Source organism: Pseudochaenichthys georgianus, chromosome 11 (genome assembly GCF_902827115.2).
Source record: "Pseudochaenichthys georgianus chromosome 11, fPseGeo1.2, whole genome shotgun sequence".
Taxonomy (NCBI): Eukaryota; Metazoa; Chordata; class Actinopteri; order Perciformes; family Channichthyidae; genus Pseudochaenichthys; species Pseudochaenichthys georgianus.
Window position 1 is genome coordinate 22,939,119 of NC_047513.1, and position 16,127 is coordinate 22,955,245.

General features: G+C 41.3%; 1 protein-coding gene and 2 long non-coding RNA genes across 3 annotated transcripts; all 3 read left to right on the top strand.

Annotated features, from left to right (window-relative positions):
• The first annotated feature begins 1,544 nt into the window (after positions 1-1,544).
• On the top strand, positions 1,545-3,226 carry LOC117455303 (uncharacterized). The gene is made up of 3 exons (XR_004553076.2): positions 1,545-1,744; positions 2,817-2,913; positions 3,153-3,226. It is a non-coding gene; the product is annotated as an uncharacterized lncRNA (long non-coding RNA).
• Position 3,227: 1 nt separating this feature from the next.
• On the top strand, positions 3,228-4,217 carry LOC117455302 (uncharacterized). The gene is made up of 5 exons (XR_004553075.2): positions 3,228-3,273; positions 3,687-3,731; positions 3,821-3,883; positions 3,994-4,038; positions 4,153-4,217. It is a non-coding gene; the product is annotated as an uncharacterized lncRNA (long non-coding RNA).
• A 1,001-nt stretch (positions 4,218-5,218) lies between these two features.
• LOC117455301 (collagen alpha-2(I) chain-like) lies at positions 5,219-13,576 on the top strand. Its single transcript, XM_034094747.2, is given in 39 exon segments — positions 5,219-5,245; positions 5,374-5,472; positions 5,723-5,776; positions 5,949-6,047; positions 6,159-6,176; positions 6,179-6,214; positions 6,316-6,336; positions 6,338-6,370; positions 6,502-6,528; positions 6,530-6,556; positions 7,068-7,121; positions 7,227-7,271; positions 7,425-7,481; positions 7,483-7,524; positions 7,659-7,766; positions 7,877-7,930; positions 8,045-8,098; positions 8,594-8,647; positions 8,791-8,844; positions 8,960-9,067; positions 9,163-9,216; positions 9,705-9,758; positions 9,884-10,045; positions 10,143-10,250; positions 10,517-10,624; positions 10,758-10,811; positions 10,902-11,009; positions 11,106-11,159; positions 11,257-11,364; positions 11,490-11,543; positions 11,811-11,918; positions 12,035-12,281; positions 12,407-12,523; positions 12,526-12,590; positions 12,721-12,933; positions 12,935-12,964; positions 13,140-13,163; positions 13,165-13,230; positions 13,232-13,576. Coding segments are annotated over 38 exon segments (2,832 nt in total). The 5' UTR covers positions 5,219-5,245; positions 5,374-5,376; the 3' UTR covers positions 13,289-13,576.
• Positions 13,577-16,127: the final 2,551 nt, after the last annotated feature.

Genomic DNA, 16,127 nt, shown 5'->3' on the forward strand with positions numbered 1-16,127 from the left:
AGACTCTTAACACGTTCAGCAATACATGATGACAATGTCCTGATATAGAACAACCACATTCTTTTACAGCTTTATTTCCATGGGTGTGCATCTAAGTGAAAGTCAAGTCAAGCAGGTGAAAATTAAGAAAAACATTTCAGGCAGAAAAGAGTATTTAATCATTTGTCAGTTAAGTGGGCTGTATATGATGTCATTTAGCATTTTACAGGTTATGTATTATTATTCTGCATTGCTGATGATATAGCACATATAACAGCACAGGTTATTAATGACTGATTGTACAACAAGTGAGCCCAGGTTATTAATGACTGATTGTACAACACGTGAGCCCCGAAAAGTTTTCAATTTTACAGAACCAAGACTAGAAAATCTAAAGCCTTTCACAGTACAACTTTTAAACATAAAAAACTACATTGACTGTAGACTAATCCAGTCAAGCCACACAATGGATTAAAATCATTCTAAATACTATTCAAACACAATAAACGCAGTGTAAATGTCTAATTAAAATTAAGAACAAACAATGAACTAGGAAAAATATCTGAAAACTACTGCAACTACTGCAATTTAAAAATCTCCATCATCTTGTGTTATTCAAATGACTGCACTGGAACTCAGTCTAGGAAACAGCTTTTCTATTAATATAGCCACATTCCAAGCTGCAAGATCAGCTATAACTGTATTCTACCACACAATACACTGTTATACTTTGCTCAGTGGTAAATCATAGGTTGTATAACTCATTGGGTACTTACAGGGGTGTAAAGTAATAAGTAGCCTACATTTACTCAAGTACTGAACTGAATTACATTATTTAGAGACTTACTGTACTTGAGTATTCCAATGTTTTGCTACTTTGTACTTCTACCCCATGCAATTCAGAGGTTAATGTTGTACTTTTACTCCACTACTTTTAATTTAATACCTTTAGTTACCTCTCAAATTTGACTAATTATAACACTTAGCCTAAATAAGACTTTATTTACACCATGGAGTAATGTTCACAAGCCACACTGCAGAATAACACATAATTCAAACTAGCTGCACTTTTTGCAAGATTTGATAAAACAAATTAATGCATTAATTATTATAATGTTGGGCCGGTCGGAGAAGTCACTAGCTTGATATGCTTTCACTTGAGTAACATTTGCAATGCAGGACTTTTACTAGTAAAATAGCATACCTAAACCTAGTTCAACTTTGACCTACATTCAAGATACCTCTTCTCCCACCTCTCTCTGTTCTTTGTAACTCTAAACAGGCTCCGCAAGTAACGCCAGTCCTACTATCTGTTTATAATTTCCACCTTGCCACAGTACCTCCCGATCACCCGCTAACCAGTGCTTCGCTTCCCTTACGATGAAGACTACTTCAAACTCTTCCTCTTGCAGAATTTAACTCCGATACAATATTCTAAACCGACTATAGTTGTTTGTGGATTATTTCAATAATGTATAGACCTCTATGTACTTGTTTTGATCTGCACCTGCTTTAACCAGCGGGTATGGAGCATACGGAGGCGGTGTTGTTGAACCCAGCCCCGGCAGATGGTGCACAGGGAGGAGCGCCGCTGTTACACCGCACAGGTGTTTGTTGTCATGGAGGAGCAAAGATGGCGGTCCTGGCCTATAGCCTGGGCAAACGCGAAATAAATCAACATTTCACCATAAAAATGCCAAATTGATATCGCTGGTACTCGTCAGTTTACTCATCGTGTTCCACACAGCTTCGCGGTACTATGGAGGTAAGTGGTTTATTAAAGTTTCTGTTGATGCAGACAAGAAAACACTTGACATCAGCTAATGCTAATGCTAGCTAGCTGTTTGTTTCTGCGAGTACTTATCTTGGGGTCAGTACAGTGCTGTTATACAGTGTGCGTGTAGAGGTGTGACATGTAGGTTACAAGTCTAAGACAATGCAAATACGTGGTGCCATGTATACACTTTAATTCGCCATTGGTCACTTAGCTGCGAAGACTTAAATCGGCTTTGTCTGGTTAGCTTAGCTGGATAAAGCTAACACTGCATTTAGCTGTGTTTACATGCTCCTGTCAAGACACAATGTGTTACTGCTCGAGAAGACATGTGTAGGTTTATGGAGCCAACCATTAACAACATGGGATATTTCTTTTTAGGATATATTTTCAATTCCGTTAGGTACACATATGCACGCTAAACCGTCGATAAAGCCTGTAAGTAATGATGTGTAGTAACGCAAACAAATTGAGTTCCTCGACATGTTTGCGTTTGCCTTGGTCGTATAAAGATGTATTTGCTGAATTGATTACAACAGGTTGGATGTCATTGTTCTTGTCACACATCCTACGACTAATGACAGCCCGTGGTTTGGTTATAAATGCATATTTATTGGCAATACACACGCCTTCCATTTGGTTTGCATAGAATGGACTTTGTTCATGTAAAAGGATAGGAAACTCAGACCACTGCACACACTGATTGCATCTGCTTTTCCTGGCGATGACACTTCATGTCCTCAGATCTCTCCAGCCCCCAGAACCTTAGTTTCGTCTCTTTCTATAGTTTGATTCCGTTGCTGATGATTCCATTCATTGTGCACACAAATGAATAGCTGGAGAGATTTATGGTTGAGCTAAATTGCTGATGGCTTTATGTTTTTACTATGCCCCTAGCTGAGCCCTGTATTGTATTCTAGTCTTTTGACAGCACTGAATGAAAAGACAGGGTCTTATTGAGACCGCAGGTTTTAGTCATAGTCACAGAGAAACTATGAGTGAAAGCAAGAGCAGCGGTTTTTTGTTTGGTCTTATTGGGGAGTTCTCTGTTTTTTGCCTTCAGGCGGAGACTCATGTGAATGGCTGCTCTCCAAAGGACGATACTTGGGGGAGAACGTATGGCAGCCGTATGGCTGCATGATGCACAAATACAAAAGCAAGTGAGTCATTCTAACTGGGCCTGGTCACAATATGTACAGTACATTTGAGACAAAGGTGAAGAAAGAAATGGTTGGCATTGGCAATTATTATTTGGGTGTGTCTGTCTGTAAGGGTGGATGGGTAATTTTGTCAGAGAAAAGATTGTGGAGTATGAACAACCCAACACTTGAATGATTGCTATCTGCAGTTGTTATGCCTCACAGTTTTCAGATTCCTCACTGTAATTGTTGTCCTACAGTGAAGCCAACAACTGCCTTGCTCCAAAGCAAGTGGGTCTTTGTGGGCGATTCACGGATCAGGCAGCTTTTTTACTCCTTCATCAAAATTATTGACCTGAGCAAAGAGAAGTTGGAAACAAGGTAATTATGACAAAGAATACCATATAAACCATAAACACTGATCACCATATAAGCCCAGCATTTTTTATTGTGTTAACAACATTCAGATGTTAAGCACGCCTTTGTGCAAAAATAGATCCTGAAAACTTTATTAACTTAAAGTATTGGATCAAACCATTATATTCAAGGGTACCAACCAAATACTTGTTTGGAAGTGCAGGCAGAGAGTAACACATGTACAAAACTACAGGGACGTTAATATCAAGTGGTTTGCAAAACATATCCTCAACAAATAATGCAGCATTAGTATGCATGGCAATCACGCAGCAGCCGTCCACTATTTTATGTCTGGTCTGATGTACTGTAGAGAAAAAGAGGAAACTATATTTGCCTAACAGTCTTTCTCTCTGTTTGTCCACATGTAATGTGTGCAGCATGAGGACATTTCCTTTCTACACAAAAGTTCCTCTGTCAATGTGGTAAGCGATTTTTGGATGTGTTTTTATCTCTTTTTCTCAAGTCTGTAAAATCTTTCTCTGATTCAACATCTACGCCCTCTTGTTTGTAGGAATTCCTTTGGTATCCAGAGGCAAATAATTCCATGAAGGAGCGCTTGATATCATGGACACACGTAAGTGTAAACGTTAACCGGTACTACAAGTAGGGAGCATTATTAAACATTGTCTTTGAGTTGTTAAAACAAGTTTGATTTTCTAATTCAACTGCTCTCGTGTTTTGCAGGAAGGTTCATTAAAGCCAGATGTAGTCATCCTTGGATCTGCAACAGTAAGCTGTATAAATGAGTGATTAGCAATGCTTGCACATTTCACGGTAGACAAAAACAAGGTGGTCTCTGATTTATGTCCATCTTAATCTCTTCCATTAATCCATTCACCACAGTGGTCCATCAAGTTGCGCAGTGGCAGCAGCGAGACACTGCAGCAGTACAAAAGTCAACCTGACAGCCATCGTGTGCACCTGGAGAGCTGGCTGACCACGGAGAGGTCTACTGGGTTCTACAAGGTAACGTCAGCTTCATTTATGATCTGTCACCTAGGATACTGCCTGTTCCCTTTACCCACAGTGGTAAGTCTATGATGTGATTACTGACGACTAATATAAATGGGATTACCATAGATTGCTGCAGGAATGTGTTCTTAAATCCGGAAGAGTTCTCATTTAATTTCCCTTGTCTGATAATGCCAACAGGTCAGATATCTGAAACAAGGTTCTGTGTTAACACAAGCTTAAGATATGTTTACATTACAACATACAATCTGTCAGTAAATACTTCACTCGTGCATATTGGACTGGCGTTGAAGTAATGCAACCATGGCGTAGTTTGCTTATACCTTATACGTTTATTTCTATAGGGAACCAGGGCAATGCTCACTTGGGTGTTGACCTAAAATAAAGGTCATCCTATCCTCAGTCTATTAGTGCCTATGATGGAACAAAACATTGAATCTTCGCATTGCAATAAAACACCTCTATCCTTTAGACCCAGTAAATGAGGAGGTGTTGAGTGAAGACAGGAAGATGATCACTAACCAACAGTTGGAGCAGTACAATGAGGCAGCGGCAGACGTGCTAAACCGTAACGGCAGGTCCCGGATCAGGCTGTTGGCTGCGGCCCGTCAGGCTGCACTGGAGACTATCGCCCAGTCAGATGACGGCTTGCACCTGCCTGAAAGCACCAGGAATGTGGTAAGCAGGATTTATTTTAATTTAAGATTATTGTTGGCAATTAGAAATACTCAACGGTTCATTTTCAGATGTTGTGACAGCATAGTACTTGCATTATGTGACTGCTCCAACATGGCCATATGTTATCGAAAGTGAAAAGTAACCTTCCACAAAATGTCATGAAAATTCAGGCCAGTTGTTTCTGTTTTTAATCCAGCTAACAAATAAATAAAACATAATCACCTCGGTGGAGGTAATACATTTAAATTCTGAAATTGAAGGTAGTGAGGGAAGAACCGGCCCCATTGTAAGTGTTCGATTAACAAATCTCACTCCATCAACATGCACAATACAAATATAAAGTTTTACTTTTAAGGTACGTTCATGAAATGTTCTCCTCATTTATCTTGGACCCTCCTTGTTTCTTGTTTGTAGGGCATGCCCGGTGCCCGTGGTTCTACTGGTAATGCTGGACCCCGTGGAGCCCCCGGAGATGCTGGCCGCGCCGGTGAGACTGGCCCAGCTGGTCTCAGAGTGAGTTTTTTGCTCTCTATGTTAGCTGTAGTTTCAATTGGGAATAGGTCTTGGGCTAATTGGAGCTGAGATGTAACAGTGTGTAGCAGAATGGATGTTATGGGCTTCAGTACAAGGCTGTTGTTTGATGTACATTTGCCTTGTGTGCATTATAAAACACAATATTTTGTTAAAAGGTAGTGAGCCCAAGGGGTCCGTACTAACATATGATAATACATACAACCTAATGACTGATGTTTATTTCTAACAGGGTCTCCTCGGAAGCCCCGGAAGCTCCGGACCAGCAGGAAAGGAAGGACCATCTGTAAGTAAATCTGAATTTCACACTGAACCTTGTACATTTATTATTAATGATCCACCAACATTTTGGGACACCACATTTCCATTAGTTTAATTCTATGCTGTTAATGAAGATATTTGCCTCTATAAATGCAATTAAAATGACCTTCTTCTGTCCTTTCTGTTTCCTCTGACAGGGACCCTCTGGACAAGATGGCCGTGTTGGACCTAACGGCCCTACCGGATCCAGAGGACAGCCTGGAAATATCGGTTTCCCCGGACCCAAAGGACTTTCTGTAAGTAGAAATAAAGCTAAGAATGGAAGATGAGCATTTTTAAGTGCATCCCTTTATTTTGTTTTTTGGTTTATCATAACCTGTGCTTAACCTACATCCTACCTTTTTTAGGGAGATGGTGGGCAAGGGCCGGAGATAAGGGATCTAATGGCCCCACTGGACTGAGAGTAAGTAAAAGCACCCAGCAGGTGTTTTATTATGTTAAAACTCTTAAAACCTGTCAGCTCCATTGTCAGTTGTTAAAACATGTCATTATGTTCCTGTGTAGGGTGGCCCTGGAGCTGATGGCAAACAATGGAGCTTCTGGTGCTTCTGGACCTGCTGTAAGTATCCTTGAATACAGAATATCACCCTCATTGACAGGCAGTTTCCTCTTTACATATAACCTTTATAATGTGAGGTTTGTTACTATCTGTGTGTTGTTTTTCAAATGTGACTCTCTCTCTTGTTGCAGGGCGGTCATGGTGACAAGGGAGAGCAGGGGACCTTCTGGATCTCCTGGTTTCCAGGTTCGGATCCATCCTCTGATCCTATTCCCTGCTCATTGTACAATTAGCTAGGAAGTGTCAAATACATTAAAGAAAGGGCCCTCATCAGAGCAAATTCAGTCAATTAAATGTTGTCTTAGTATCTATAGGTGATAGGTGAGCTGTTATCAATTATTTGTATTGTCGCCTAATGTATGGATTATAATGCGATTAGTTTACAAAATGTTAGAAATTGAAAAATCATTATTTTTAAAAGACCAAGATGACATCCTCAAATGTATTGTTTAGTCAACAATTCACTGATATTGAGTTCAGTGTCATAGAGGAGTAAAGAAACATATTTATATTTAATAAGCTGAAATCTGAGAATTTTTTCATCAAACCGATTGAATGATTATTAAAGCAGTTGGTGATTACTTTCAGTGATTCATTCAACCTTGCAGCTCTAGGATACATGCGATATATCACTTAAATTGTAGATTTGAATGGCACTGAGTCCATTTGGTTCTGATGCATTGTCTGATGTGTTCAGGGTCTGCCCGGCCCCGCTGGAGGTGCTGGAAGTGCTGGCAAGTCTGGCGAGAGAGTAAGTAACACACAAACAACACAGTGACTTCCAGCATGTTACACATCAACCATAGAAATCATTTAATAAAAGTACATTTCTAACCCATCATTACTTTCTCTACAGGGTATCCACGGAGACCAGGGAGTTGCTGGATCTGGAGGTGCCAAGGTGCGTTCACATATCCGTGTCATTATTACTACAGAGCCTTTCAAAACCAGAGCTGTTCTCAGTCCTTTTTTGCCTGAACCAAATCAATGCACATCAGCAACAATTAGCTTCAGATATATAAAAAGACAATGTACTGACTCACTCTTCCTCCAGGGAGAGCGTGGTAACCCTGGTGCTGCTGGACAAACCGGAGCTCAGGGACCATTGGGACCCCCGCGGACCTGCTGGAGCCCCTGGAACTGATGGTGGAAAGGTAAGCGGATAGCACTGCTTTAAGAAGCAAAGTTAAGCATGAAAATGATTAGCGCATAAATGGTAGCAAAGTTGAATTATATCAGATTCATGCTGAGTAAAATACATACCATAATTTGTCATGTCTGTTTTCAGGGAGAGCCTGGTGCTATTGGAGCTGCTGGTGCAGGCGGACACCAAGGATCTGGTGGCATGCCCGGAGAGCGTGGAGCCGCTGGTGGACCTGGAGGCAAGGGAGAGAAGGTAAATTCCAAAAATCTATAACCAGTAAAAAAGAGTGGGATTTTAGCCCTCAAAATAACTTGTTGATGAGAATGTATGTATATCATTCCCATGTATTTTCTCTACTATAGGGAGAGGGTGGACACGGAGGCCTCGAAGGAAACACCGGCAGAGATGGTAGCCGTGTAAGTTCAAATCTCTAACTCTTCTTGAGGCACTTGATGTAAAAATGGTAGCCAAACACTTTACATGTATAAACCAGAGCCTTATTCTTATTGTCTTCTCCTGTCTCTTTCCAGGGTATGGCTGGACCCGCTGGACCCCCTGGACCCACTGGAGCCAATGGTGATAAGGTAAGTTGGTGATGTGAGGATATTTGAAAACCAAAAACAAACAATGGCAAAAATAAAAGTGACAATTAAGTTGTTTGGGTTGAACAAAGTTTACACAGCTTAATTAATGTCACAGAGCCTCATTACAATAAATAAAATGGCTGCATGCAACGTTATTCAAGATGGCTGACAGAGTATCGTAAAAGTGACCAACAGAAGAAAACCATCAAGACTTGCTGTTAAAATCACTTAAATAATCTCTTGGCTGACCATGCCAAATCCATATCTTAGATATTATGTTCTATCCATCTTAGAAGCCAAACGATTTACTAGCATTCATATCAGTTGATCAAGTTCTCAAATCAAATAGCTAATTGGCTTTTATCGACAAGGTACAAAGTCAAGTCAGTACGTTTGAAACTATTTTATTCTGTTCATTTATGGATGGGTGATAATAAATGGATGAATGATTTAAACAATGCTAAGCTAATGAAACACTATTTTTTTCTCCTCCAGGGAGAGAGCGGTGGATTCGGACCTTCTGGAATCGCTGGACCTCGTGGAACTTCTGTGAGTAGCTGTGGCTGAATTAATTCATTATAACAAACATTTTACCCGTTGGCATAAATATCAGATGAAGATCTAAACTCTCCATACGACTTTTTAATGTGCAGAATAAACGGTCTTTCTAACTCATAGCTTGTTGTCCACAGGGAGAGCGTGGAGAGGTTGGACCCTCCGGAGCCCCTGGATTCGCTGGACCCCCTGTAAGCCGGCAGCCATTCACCTTTCAAAACATATTTTACTTTATGACACAAGTGCATACCCACACATTCAATTACCCAGATATTGACCCAGCCACAATGCTCTTCCTGCGTATAGGGCTCTGATGGTCAAACTGGAGTAGGAGGAGAGCGTGGACCTGGTGGAGTTAAGGGAGAAACTGGTGGCGCCGGACCTTCTGGACCCTCTGGACAGTCTGGACCTGCTGTTAGTACAGATTAACTAGACATACATATTAATCATTCACAAACTCAGATGAAATTATGCTAATATGGAATGTATTTCTTCTTTTGTTTATCTAGGGTCCTTCTGGCCCTGCTGGACCTAATGGTGGCCGTGGAGACAACGGACCCAATGTGAGTATTTAAACATAACGAAATACAAAATAATTGCACCTGATTACACCTAAAGGCACTGAAAAAAACAGACTGACATGACAGAATACTTAACACAGATTGAAGCACCTGCTCACTTTGACTTTACAAGTGTATTTGGCTTCATTGGCCATCTCAATTCAAGTCAAGGCCTCCAGCCCATGTAGTGAGTGGAAGTCAACATCGAAAACTGAAAAGAGCCAATTTACTCATGTCCCATGTCAAGAGAGAAGATTTTGTAAAAATGTTTACGACACAGTTGCAGCAGTACTACTTTTTCAAAATGTAAACATTTCAAATGTCAAATTGAAAAGGGTTTGTCTTCTTTTAATTGTTTGTAATCTAAGCCTAGAAGGACCAATATTCTACTCTTATGATGTCTGCTCACACACACATAGATAGATGCAAACTGATCCACCACGCATTCATGATGACCACTGTGTAACCTTTGATGGTGTGTGTGATGTCAGGGTCTGACTGGTTTCCCTGGAGCTGCTGGCAGAGTTGGTGCTGCTGGTCCCGTCGTGAGTATTGCTCTTACATTAAATTACATTTTCAATTCATCCCAAAAATCATTCTGCTTTTTATATCAGTGAAACAGAGCGATCACAATGAACATGAACACCTTCTCCTCCTATTTTCCTCTCAGGGTATTGTCGGCCCCCCCGGCTCCTCTGGTCCCTCTGGTAAGGATGGTCCTCGTGGTCTCCGTGGAGATTCTGGACCCTCTGGTCCTTCTGGAGAGCAGGGTATGGTTGGACCCTCTGGTCTGTCTGGAGAGAAGGGACCCTCTGGAGAGTCTGGCCCCCCTGTAAGTTATAGCTGTGAAACAAGAACAGCCTCATACATACATTTAATTACGTTTATATCCATATCATTAAAGTAACACTTGTCCTGCTTGTGTTTAGGGTGCTCCTGGTTCTGCTGGAACCGGTGGTCCTCTTGGACTTCAAGGATTTGTTGGTCTGCCTGGTTCTCGAGGAGATCGTGGTACACCTGGTGGTCTTGGTGGTCTTGTAAGTAAAACTTATACAGGATTCCAATTTATCATGATTGTGGCTTTGTGCATATGGAATTTTAAAACATTTAATTGACTTGCATGTAAGATTTGTATGCATCTTAAATACCACACAACTTGGTCGATAGTCCCTATGCCAATATTGCAGGATGGTTTGAAAGAACACATTGATTGTAAAACGTGCATTGCATACACACTGAATCCCATACTGTATCAGCCTTTAATTGTATTTGATTCATTGGTTTTCTCTGCATCCAATCACAGGGAGAGTCTGGTAGATCTGGACCTGCTGGTCCCTCCGGAGCCCGTGGCCCCGCTGGAAACAATGGCATGCCCGGTATGACTGGACCCCAGGGAGAGGCTGGACGTGAGGTAAGGATTGTACAGGCTAATAATAGGAACGAAGTAGTTGTACAAAAACATGAACTCACCACTACTTAACATGATACCTGATACTAACATAAAAACGTGTTATGCTAACTGCAATATTCTTTGCTATCTACAGGGTAACTCTGGTAATGATGGACCCCCTGGCCGTCCTGGTGTTGCTGGATTCAAGGTACAATCCATTCACAAACCTTATAGCCTGTTTAGAGACTAAACATACATGTACGCTGTACTCCAATCTATATTTTTCCACCTTGTTTAGGGAAACCGTGGTGAGCCTGGATCTGCTGGTCCATCAGGACTTTCTGGTTCCCCCGGACCTGCTGGACCTAGTGGAGCTGGTGGCAGAGCTGGAAACCGCGGAGAGGGTGTAAGTACATCCAGCAAACCTTTCAAGTTGCAACATTTGCGGGATACCCAACCTTTAAATAGATTTCATCACTTCACCTTTTTCTCTTGTATTTAGGGCCCATCAGGTCCCTCTGGAGCTGCTGGTGCCAATGGAGCTGCTGGTGCCGCTGTAAGTAAATCTACAATAAACACATTTAGGAGTAAAACAGAACTGTGTTCATTAACTAAAGTACACCCGTGTAACATGTTTTTATGTATATGCATAGGGAGGTGCTGGAACCCGTGGTGAGAAGGGAGGTGCTGGAGAGAATGGAGAGAGAGGCATGAAGGGTCTGCGTGGACATGCTGGTCTCCAGGGAATGCCCGGACCTTCTGTGAGTGACTGCCCACCTTCATGAGGCCCACAAAATATGGAAACATCCAGCTTGATCTGCTGATATCACCTAATCTAGCATCCGAACTGCGATTTCATTTAATGATGTACTTTCTCTCCCCTCAGGGACCATCTGGTGACTCTGGATCTAATGGAGCTAACGGCCACGCTGGACCCAGAGTGAGTGGCATCCTATTAACCAATACAGCAGTGGTTTTCTTGTTACACCTGGATCCATAGACCCAAGTCCTGTGCTTATATGGAATTTAGTGGAGTTATTTAAGTTGAGTCTAAAGGAGTGTTCATTGCAATATTATGAACTGCATTCACAGCTAATGATGAGGATATCTTAAGCACAAATTGCAGGAGATATACAATCATGTAAAAATCTGGATTTCCAAAAAAATACACATTTTTGACTGTGTCATGTGATGATCTCCTTCTCAGGGACCTGCTGGACCCCACGGACCCTCTGGTAAGGATGGTAGAGCCGGCGGCCATGGAACTCTTGGATCTTCCGGTGTTCGTGGACCCCCTGGATACGTTGGACCTGCTGTAAGCACATATAGAGTCTTGTAACACTTAAGCACCATTGAACTTTCCAGGATCCTCAGAAAAATATCCAAATGCAACTTTATCTACATATAAATCCACCCTCCTATCCATATCAGGGTCCTCCCGGCTCTCCCGGTATGCCCGGACCTGCCGGTCCCGCTGGTGGTGGATATGATGTCTCTGGTGGATATGATGAGTACAGAGCTGACCAGCCCTCTCTGAGAGCCAAGGACTACGAGGTCGATGCCACCATCAAGTCCCTCAACTCCCAAATCGAGAACATGCTCACCCCCGAGGGATCCAGGAAGAACCCTGCCCGCACCTGCCGTGACATCAAGCTCAGCCACCCCGAGTGGAGCAGCGGTAAGCTCAATAATCTGACAGCACCATGTGGCGAATATACCGCTCCATTCAGTAATGTTTAGATGTCTTTTGGAGCCTTTAAATGCTCTATTCCATCGATTTGACTCTACTTGTCTACCCTGTAGGATTCTACTACATTGACCCCAACCAGGGATGCATCAGTGATGCCATCAAGGTCTTCTGCAACTTCGACACCCGCGAGACCTGCATCCATGCCCAGCCCGGAAGCATTGCCCGCAAGAACTGTTCAGAAGCTCAGAGACCAAGAAGCACGTCTGGTTCGGAGAGACCATCAACGGTGGTACTGAGGTGAGAGCTACAGACAAGAGACATACTCGGCTTCTTCTGAAATATAAGGGGTTTAAATACCACATAAGCACAGAAGACAACACAATACTGACTATCCAAAATGTTGACTGTCATTCTTTCCTCCTTGCAGTTCACCTACAATGATGAGACCCTCAGCCCCCAGAGCATGGCCACCCAGCTTGCCTTCATGCGCCTTCTGTCCAACCAGGCTAGCCAGAACATCACCTACCACTGCAAGAACAGCAATGCCTACATGAGTGAGGAGACCGGTAACCTGAAGAAGGCTGTGGTTCTCCAGGGATCCAACGATGTGGAGCTGAGAGCCGAGGGCAACAGCCGCTTCAACCTTCTCCGTGCTGGAGGATGGCTGCACTGTGAGTAGCTTTTTGGTCTTCTCATCACTTATGTTTTATCCTTATTCATGAGATAGATGCTATTTTGTTTGCCTTAAATGTCAAAAGACAGAGTTAATAAGTCCTACAGCTGTGTGTTTTTTTAAAAGCATTTTGCCATTATTCTAAACGATTCTCTCCTCCTTTACACCTGCAGAGACACACTGGTGAATGGAGCAAGGGCAGTGATTGAGTACAGAACAAATAAACCATCTCGCCTCCCCATCCTCGACATTGCACCTTTGGAACATTGGTGGAGCTGATCAGGAGTTTGGATTGGACATTGGCCCAGTTTGTTTCAAATAAATAGACTCATGATAAATTAAACACCAAAAAGAGAGAAAGAACGAAAAAACAAAATCTTTGCCCATCTTTCTGTGTTGTTTTTTTATACTGAATGCTGATTTCCCCCTGCACATCCACTTGCTTAAGATGAGCAACTATCTGAGAGGACTGAACGGACTGAATTGAGCGTTTGTGCAATGCAAATTAATACAGCAACCCAAAGGGACGCGGGAAAACAACTTGTTGTGGAACATCATGTCATCCTTTTGTAAAAAATAAAAGAAGTGTAATAAAGACGCTGAAAGTATGCATCAATTTGTGGGTCTTTGTATATTCTTCCAAAGAGGAGGTTTAAAACCACAATTTCCATGAAAAAAAGGTTTAAGCTACCTCATGCCTGTACTTAAAGAAAATACTTTCGACAAAAGCTGGGTCCACAACCGAGATGTTAAGGCTTCAATGCTTCAAGCTTTGTCCTGTTTCGGAAGGTGCTCAGTTACTTGAAGCAGAGATCTATGGTGCTAATATGCAGCTGCGAGCAAACCACTTTTTACTGTATTACTTTGTATTGACATTTGAGGAGTCTTGCATTGGTCTCCTGATACTCCCCCATTTTAAGCAGGTGGAATGTTCCTAAATCTAATGTCTGGTTTTTATTTTGTTCTTTTTTGTTTTGTCAAGAAGGTTTTTTTTGTTTTGGTTTTGTTCAGGCTTTTTTACTCTTCAATCCCCACACCAAGTGGTTCATACTGACAGCACATATTTCATCCAATTCTGAATGGTTTTAGGCGACCTCTCTCTCTTAAAAAATGAAACCACAAAGTCTATTGTACCTATTTTGTATATGTGAGATGTTTAAATAAATTGTGAAAAGTTCTGAAATAAAGCATGTCCAATGTTCCAAAACACACTACTCAGTGACTTAAGTGCTTTCATGTTTAATGACACCATTGAAGGTTTGTCACTGTATTTTGGTTCTAGTTTGGCTGATGATGACATATCATCATTAATTTAAACATCTTCCTATTGTGGAAGCACAGCCATATTACTTTTTACTTTCCCCCTCTTTAATTGCTTTTCAACAGTACATCCAATTTAATGTACAGAACATTCTGTTGACCACTGTCCATGCCAATGTGTGATTACTAACGTGCATTGTTTCTTGTAAATATGCATCCATGATGTTGCTTTTTCCTTGCTTTTGCATCCAAATAAATTTCTGTGATTTGGATCAAGGCTTGAATTGCAGTGATGAATGCACATGGATATTAGATTAATAAGGACATGGCTCATGCATTACTGCAGTCATGAATGTTTTTTCACTTTCGTCACAGGCTGAGAGTCAGCATGAGTTCAGTGTGTTGAGGAGACTTGGATATGCAAGCTTAACAAATACTTTTATTTATGCCTCCACATGTACATTAGGAATAGTTCTGTTCAGCCCGAGATACATGAAGAAGCACCAATACTTAAAAAGTCACTTGCAGCACGTTCTATGATCACTAGAGGGCAGTATGGTGGCTTCTTTAGAATCCCTGATCTGTGTGCAATACATTTAGTACACTGATCAGTAAACTAACCCTAACCCTATGACTCGGATGCCACTGACACAAGATGCATACCTGAGCATATTTTTTTTACCATAAAACAATATTAAATTGATTCAACAAATGATAATAAAAAATACAATTTGGCCCTTAACTACTGGCTTTTTAGGACAATTCTAAGATACTTTAACCTTAAACCTAACACTTCCTCTTCATCTAATTTGTCTGACAGCTGAAGTTATTTTGCAGATATATATTTGCATTGTTCTTTTGTAGCTACCAGACCAATCAGTTGGAGTACTGCACCCAGGTTGTCTGTACAGTAATAATCCTTATTTACGGATATACACCATGTGAGCACAGTACAAACAAAATCATACCACAGGATCCTTCTACAAGACACTGTCCCTATGCTGATGTAATAATGTAGGACTTAACATAGTCTCTATTTTACTTATAAACATATTCAACTAATTAAATAACATACAACCAACTGTCCCATAGTCAACATGGGGTCAAATGGATGCTGCCTCTGCCCAGTTATCCAACGTATACATTTATTACAATCTTAAACAACTAGAAAATTAAGACCTTGATTTATAAAAAAAAAAATCAGTAATAATAATTTCATAAAAATGTGTATACACCGCATTTCTTCGAGTACAATAAAATAATGCACTTCCGATTCAGACCTGCACCCACAGTCTTTATACAGATGCTTACTGTATACTATTTGCTCAGTGTGATGACCTCATATGCTCTGTGCTTGCTGCTCTTGTTTGATTTTTTTCAGGTGATCGAGATGGAAAGCCTGTTGAGCCACATGAGGCATTTAAAGGCGAACGCCATCCAACAGTTCCTGCTAACTTTTCCTTTTGTGCCAGCTGGTATTCGGTGCACAGTGACACACACCCCTACAAACATGACTGATAACTGCCTTTTACGTTTAGTTCAAGCACTCTCCTTGCTCCAACCCAGCAACTCCAGCACATGACCATACTGAAATGATACCCGACCCATTAAAAAAAGTTATGTTTTATCGAAATCAAACTCTAAAAATGACCTAGGTAAAAGTGTTAAAACTATTGCAATTTACAAATCTCAATCCAGTAGATTGCTGTGTTAATTCAAGGGACTGTCCTGGAAATCTATCAAGGCAAACATCCTCAGTTAAAGCTCCAAAATCAACAGCTGCAATATTCTCTGAAACAAAATGCACCTGTTTAACGGTTAAACAGAGCAATACACTCACTGTGTTCCGCAGACTCTTAACACGTTCAGCAATACATGATGACAATGTCCTGATATAGAAC